Below are 7,207 nucleotides of genomic sequence, written 5' to 3'. Positions count from 1 at the left end.
TAAATTTGATTTTTTCCTGTTTTTTCGGATAAATTAGTATAAAAAAAGAATTCGTTTGAATTTTAAATTTCCTCAAGAAAAGAGGTCGAAAAATAGAATCAGAGGAACCTCAAAAACTAACGACATAATCCTTTTATGTATCACAAAAAAAAACAAATTCCCTTGCCCTAATTCTTCAGAAAAATTCTCAACTGAACGGTCACCCGGCCACCGGGCGCCGGTCTCTAGGGTGCCGTTGCCCTGAAAGCTCCATAAAAGGAGAAGAAATTCAAACAGAAGTCAGTTAATGTTCACTCTCTCTGACTGCAAACGATGATCCGCCAGACCACTGCTCTCCTCGTTATCCTTGCTCTTCTCGCCGTTTTCGATATGGTTTCCTGTGCTGCAGATGCTAAAGCATCCCCCACATCCACTACAGGCAGTAGCTCCAACGGAGTTGCATCGTATTCTGCTCTTGGTAGGTTCAATTATTTCGATATCTTTGAGATCTTATTATTTTCCAGGTGCTTTGATTGCGACTGTCCTAGCCAACCTCTTATGATCGGCGTCGTCATCACATCTTCTTCCTCTTCTACTTGCGGTTGTCTTCTCTCTTTTTTAACTTAATGTTTAAATAAAATATTATTTTTGAAGTTTTTTTTCAAAGTTTCAAATTTTCTAGTAATTTCTATTCTTTTTTGAAGCAGTTTCAGCAATTTCCACTATTTTTTCAACGAATTCCGACAATTTTTTTTCGAAACTTCCAGAAAGCGCCAGCAAACCCCTTGGAGCGAAATGTGATTTCGTTGGCGCGCTTCTCGTTTTCAGTCTCACTTGACCCGTTTTTCGAGCTTTTCTCTCATTTTTTCGAAATTTTTCGCACTTTTTTCTTATCAGTCATGCACCCAATAATTTTTTATCATTCTACCAAGGCTTTCTCCTTTTTTTATCGTTTTTCGTCGCGTTTTTTGAGTGCACTCGTCGTTCAAAGTTTGTGCGCCAAAAATGTGAGTTGTTTGTTGGGAATTTTTCATCGGTAGCTGTTAATTATTCACCGAATTTGTAACGTCGTCGTGCAGGATTACATCCGAATGCATCGGATTTGTGACGGCACGATTTTGAGCGGATTTGCGGATTTTCTTCAAGTCTGAATCCCGAAGTCACACGGCGACGAGGATAACCGAATTCTTATCGTGGCAATCAGCTATGGTGCATAATTAATTATATAATTCTAGATCCAAGCTTGTGACGAAGATTCTAGATCCAAGCTTGTGACGTGGAGGATTTGAGTTTGGCCCGATCACACTCTATCCGTCGTACCGCCGTTAACCATCTTAAATTTTTTATCGGAATTTTCATGATTCCATTTAAAATCATCTTAAATTAGCCATCTTAAATTTTTTATCGAAATTTTCATGATTCCATTTCAAAATCAGCGTCTAAATCCTTCAAAAAGTGATTTCTGATCGGTTTTTTTTTCTGAAAATCAACAAGAAAACAGAAGCCAAATTTGCTCGCTGGCATGGCTTTAAAAGTCCGCTTAGTCTATGAAAATTCACAAATCCCTGTCATATTTTTATCTGTCTCTAAATTGCAGTCTGAAAACCAATCTTCGCCTTAAAAGGATCCCAACGTTCGCTCAAAAGACGGCGAAGCTATTTCTTAGACATCCGCCGCCGAGTGATATCGAAAAAATTCTGTTTTCCCATTTCCGATGACATTGAGAAATCTGTTCTGAGTCATTTTCTTGTCCAATGTGATCTCTGCAATTCTCGATTGAAAATTCTCTATCAAAACGGCGTCCTAAATGCCCCCTATCCCTCAGGGAGGGCTCGTCCGTCTTCCGTTCCTAACGACATAGCTGAAAAACAGGAAGTTCCATCCTCCACGAACTTCCTTGCAGGAAATCACATGTCCATCGTCATCCCAAAATCTTTGCTCTTCGCTTGCATCAGCTGTTTTCTTTGTGTCCAAAAAACATGAATAACTTTTATAAAAAGCGAAGAAGAAGAAGAAATGTTTTGCCGTCTCGGTCATACACTCTGCGTCTCTACCATCTCTCCCAATCAATGAAAAGCAGGAGAAATAGCATTTTGAGAAGTGGAGAGTCAAATGCTTCTCTCTCTCACACCCTCCATAGCTTATAAAGGCTGCTAGAGGAGAGGCCTCTCCGCAGTTCTTGATAACACCATTCTTGGTTCTCTCCTCTCTTTTTATTTCTTCTGACAGCAACTTTCTGTTCTCTGGGTGCATTATGTCATCTTTCATAACAAGCCTTTATTCTCTTTTCAATGAAATTGAAGTTCAACGAACAATGACGCTGCCTGCTGAAAATCCAATAATTTCGCAATGACAGGCGGGCGGAGCTATTCAGCGAGGAGATCATGATGACATCGTTATCTTTCGGGAACATTCCGTGCGTTGATAAGGATGCCTATATCATTCATTCGAGCTGTTTACATTCATTGTTTCCTGTCTTTCGTTACCTGTCAAACATCTGTAAGCGGTGAGAAGCCCTAAAGCAATTGTTCCTTATAGTTTCTCTCCCCTCACCAAAAAGGTCATGTGACAGGTGGTGTGATCTTGTTGACGTTTGTAAAAATTAGGTTTCTTCTAGTTCGTAGTTTTTCATTCTGAAGAAAGTCGCTACTCAGCTGGCGACCGCCACGCCGACATGCGACGCTTCCAAACTTAGAGATCCCCTTCCATGATACCGTGCAATGTTCAAAGTTCATCTATTGCACCGAGTGTGACTTGATGTTTTTGACTTGCTAATTTACTGATAATGATAAGCAGCCAACACTGCAATCATTTGAAAACGAATGGGTATTTTCAAATCGAGTCATGGGGGGATTCAGTGAGAAGCAAATCAGCAAATTACTGGTTTTTCGTTATGGGGCCGCGAAGCCAAAATTGCTGGAGTTTTCTAGGCCATATTATGTCCTAGTGGAGCTACGCGAATAGCCTGAGCGAGACCCAAGCAGGAAATTCCATGCGCCTTCAATGTTGAAGCGATTTACGAGCTCAATACTTAAAGGTGCATAGAATTTCCTGGCTGGTCGTATAGCTCCACGAGGACAAGGTATGACCGAGAAAACTCCAGCATTTTGCTTATTTCCGATTTCACTGAATATCCCCATAATCTAACTGATTGAACCAACTGATGACGAGAGAAGGCCACCGCATCTCCATTGATTAGATTGTCAGTACTTAGCCCTATAATTGATTCTAATCTTTTCTGAAAGGTCTTGTTATTCCACAACGTCTTATTTTATGGCTATTCTCCTTCTTCGCTCCACACTCGCTCTCTCTATCATGCACTCCGTCGCCACATCATGCATATCGATTTGGCGCCCAGGACGCGGCGGCGGGCAGCAGAGCACACAATGTCTCGTTTCTCTGCCGTCTTGTCACCATTATAACTCTCTTATTCCTTCCCCTTCTCACTCTTTATAGGTCACATGTTCCATTCTGCCTCGTGTGGGTTTCGCATCACATCATTTTGTTCTGATTCCATATATTTCCGTTCTGATTTCGCCCTCCCGCCCACTCGTTAACACTAATCGTGCCTTATTTTCAGTGTTCCCCCCACCCGCCTTCTACCTTCAAAGCCGTCACGATGTTGAGTAAACCAAATAATAGTAATAATAAACAGGAATCGATTCGTTTGGTCAACGAGGCTGCCGTCGACAGGTGAGAATTTTTTCTAGGGGTTTCTTGGAAAGCTGATCAACCCAAAAATAAATAAAATTTAAATTTTCCAGCTCGTTGACCTCCACCCAATCGTCGACCAAGCCTACCGACGTCGGATGGTGTTTTTGACGCCCCCCAAGGTGCACTCAAAAGATTGCTCAAAGAAACTGAAGCAATCGTATCGTCAGTCTCTCCATCCTGGCAAGTTGGCAGCGTCGACGAGAAAACGCTTGCCTTGATGATTCCTCATGATCAACCGGTGCTTGGAATCTCCAAGAAGAACTTTGTCGATCTTCTGGAGTTCGCTGAAGACCAATTGGGTATGTTTCTAGACTCTTTATAACTAAATAACCCTTTTCCAGAGATGGATCGTGTTCTGGCTGTCTTCGAGAAGTCTCGTGTCAAAGCAACTGAGGGATTCCCACGTACGCTTCGCTATGTCGGATTCCGCCCATACGCCATCGACGAGCATCCAGCTTCGCTTCCATCCGAGAAGTACTTCATCATGAGCTACAAAGTCTAACAATTCCACGTCACCGACTCGTCTTGAAGAATCATCAATTCTTGCTTTTTCTCTCGTTTTATCGCTTATTTTATTTCCTTCTGACAAAAATACTTTAAAAACTCCATAAAAATCAAAGATCCCTTCATTTCTTTTGTCTTCTTGAATTTCCTCTCATAGCCATGTCGTCACCTATTCTCTCCCCATGAATGTGTTTTGTTTCTTGTGTACAAAAATGTTGAATCTTCTATTCCATAATTTTTTTGCCCAGGTCCCCTCCCTTTTTTTTGTTTCTTTTTCGTCGTCTTTAACAGAGATTATGGTGACTAATTCTTGTGTTTTTTGAGGAATTTCTTAATTTCTTTAAATCCCCCCAACCCCCATTTTATTTTTCGCCGTACGCGCCAGTTTGGAGAGCTGAATAAATCAAAAAAAATGCAAATAATTCTGTTGGTGTTGTATTTAGCTCATGTTTTTCTAAAATATTACTTTTCAGGCTATGATTCATACCTTCAGATGATGTTCGCTGGAAAACGGAGGTACTACCTATAAAAGAAGCTGACAAGAGAAATTCCGAAAATTCTGAAAAAGACATTTAAAAATTGCAAAAAATCCGAAAATTCCCAAACACTAAAAACTTGAAGAAATCAAAAAGTTATTTTAAAATTCTGAAAATCCGAGATTCCAGAAAACCGAAAATTCTTAAAATTTGAGAATCTGAAAATTGGAAATTCTTGAAAGTCAAAAAATTTGAGGTTTCGAGATTCTGAAAATCAGAAATTTAGCGTATTTTGAAACATAATCGGAAAATTTGAAAATCAATAAAAAATGTGATAATTATGAAAAAAGTCAATTATCATCCCATTATGGTCAATTTCAAAATTTATGAAACTCGAAAATTTCTCGGAGATTCTGCATGTGTCTAGAAAATTTCCGAATAATTTTCGGTATTTTCTGGAATCTAAAAAAACCGAGAATTTCAGTTTAAAATATTTGAAAATCAACGAAATTATAATTATTTTGCAGCAAATTGATCGAAAGATGACTTGAATTAAACTTTCTCGATTTCCGAATGATTGGCAGCAAATGAAACATGCTGAAAGTCAGAAAAAACGCTGAAAATCAGAAAAACTGAAAAGACAAATATTTAATTCCACAAATCTTCGAGCTAACAATCTTTTACGAGAGCCGAAGATGCCATGTTTGATTAAGATCAAAAGGCCATCATCTGTCGAGCACTTTATTTGTATTTTTCTCTTCTTCGTATATATCAGATGACCCCTGTCTCCCGGTCCGTCTCTACTTTTCGATGGTATCTCTGGCCGACACATGTCGTGTATTCGAGAGAAAAGAGGGTCCGCGCACTCCCACTCACAATCGCATTCCTTCAAATCGATTGACGATTTATCTACCTGAATCCCGTTATATTCTAAATGGGTGTTAAACTTTTGTCCCTGCCTCGTGTGGTATTCGCACAGGTTTTGAGAGAAATGCAATTGTTCGAAGTGTAAGTTTTTCTATTGGAGTTAGAAGAAAATTTTTATGATTCGATGATAATTGTTCTGGTACAAAAAAATAGGAGCTAATAAATATGGAAGAGAAACGCCGGTGATCAAAAGCCGAACGTCCCGCGATGACAACTACCGTTACCTGAAAATTTAGTTATTTTTTAGCAATTTTTCGAGCGAAAACCCCTTTTTTTCTTCAATTCTTTGCAAAGTTTTTAGACCTTTTGAAGGTTTTCAGCTATTTTCCATGATTCTTTTTCGATTTTTCCGATTTTTTTGTCTGAAATTCGATGGAACGGTTTTTGATTACTGTAGATTACTGTAGAAACCTAATTTCCTTTTGTATTTTTTTGCAATTACAATCATTTTTTGCCTGAATTTTGACGTGATTTTTTCGCAAAAAAAACTACAAAAGGAAATTGGGTTTCTACAGTAATCTACAGTAACCTTCCGTCAAGAACACCCAAATTTCAGACAAAAAAATCGAGAAAATCGAAAAATCACCTTCAAAAACAGCTGGAAAACCTAAAAAGTTCTAAAAATTTTGCAAAAAATCGAAGAAAAACATTTTTTTATTTATTTTCTCGATTTTAATGCAGTCCCTATCAATTTTTCCAAACTCTTTTTTGGGAGAAAAATAACTGAAAATCGACGAAAAACAGTTGACAGCAAAAGAGAAAATAAGCATATTTTTAGGTTACGGTAGTTGTCGTTCTGGGACACTTCGGCCACGGCCATCGGCTTTTCTCTTCCAAAGCTGCGCTTTTTTGGTACCTGAATAGTAAAAAGTTGCTGTTCGAACTAAAAATGTCAGTTTCGAGAAATTTAGTTAACGGATTCCTATCGAAATAATTATTCCCACATTCAATACTATTTCAAAATTGACTTTATTACGGACTATCCAAATACCTTTAAAAAATTATTTTTGCGGTTTCACAGTTTTTATATGATTTTGGTCTTCCTAAGAATCTTTACTCGATTTCTTTTTCGGCTGTATTCAGGTCTTCAGTATGCTGAATGTTTCATTTTTTTAATAGAATCCTTTAAAAAATTATTTCAGATTCGAACTGTCCCAAGTCTCCAAAAACATGTATACCCGAATAAAACGAGTCAGACGAAAACTAAAACCAATCACAGTAAGCCATGGATACTCGAGAAGTGAAATCAGTGCCACCGAGTCCCCCGGATGCAATTTTGATTTGAATTTTCGCTTCGAGCAACGAATGGATTCAGTTGTGATTCGAAAATTAAACATTCGAGATCTCAAAATCGAAGTCAGCGAAAAAATCGAAACACGAAAAACATTTTTGTGTTTTGAGGATCAATTCCTGACTGTAATGATTCCATTATTGAAGCATTTGATGGATTTATTCAATATGAAATACACCACACTTCTCGTTAATTATGACAGAATATCAGAGGATTTTTTCCATCCAGTATTTGATAAATGTGTAGAATTGAACACATTTAGTCTGTCCGGAGTTCCAGATCAATGTCTTTATCGGTTAATGGAATCAAAACCAAT

General features: G+C 38.3%; 3 protein-coding genes across 3 annotated transcripts in view; all 3 read left to right on the top strand.

Annotated features, from left to right (window-relative positions):
• Nucleotides 1-312: 312 nt before the first annotated feature.
• Nucleotides 313-541, top strand: CBG25390 (the record flags this gene model as incomplete). The annotated part of the gene is made up of 2 exons (XM_045241237.1): nt 313-457; nt 504-541. 2 exons carry the CDS (start codon nt 313-315, stop codon nt 539-541), a joined length of 183 nt encoding a protein of 60 aa, XP_045100317.1.
• A 3,369-nt stretch (nt 542-3,910) lies between these two features.
• CBG20259 lies at nt 3,911-4,195 on the top strand (the record flags this gene model as incomplete). Its single annotated transcript, XM_002640312.1, has 2 exons — nt 3,911-3,992; nt 4,035-4,195. 2 exons carry the CDS (start codon nt 3,911-3,913, stop codon nt 4,193-4,195), a joined length of 243 nt encoding a protein of 80 aa, XP_002640358.1.
• A 1,412-nt stretch (nt 4,196-5,607) lies between these two features.
• Nucleotides 5,608-7,207, top strand: part of CBG20260 — a gene marked incomplete at both ends in the record, with an annotated part of 6,246 nt that continues 4,646 nt past the window's right edge. Inside the window, 2 exons of the mRNA XM_045241236.1 lie at nt 5,608-5,681; nt 6,743-7,118. Of these exons, the coding sequence (XP_045096997.1) occupies nt 5,608-5,681; nt 6,743-7,118 (450 nt within the window). The remainder of the gene's footprint in view (nt 5,682-6,742; nt 7,119-7,207) is intronic.

The sequence above is a fragment of the Caenorhabditis briggsae genome (genome assembly GCF_000004555.2).
Source record: "Caenorhabditis briggsae complete genome, chrI, whole genome shotgun sequence".
Lineage (NCBI taxonomy): Eukaryota > Metazoa > Nematoda > Chromadorea > Rhabditida > Rhabditidae > Caenorhabditis > Caenorhabditis briggsae.
The sequence above is the reverse complement of the archived record's forward strand: the minus strand, read 5'-3'. Positions and strand labels throughout refer to the sequence as shown.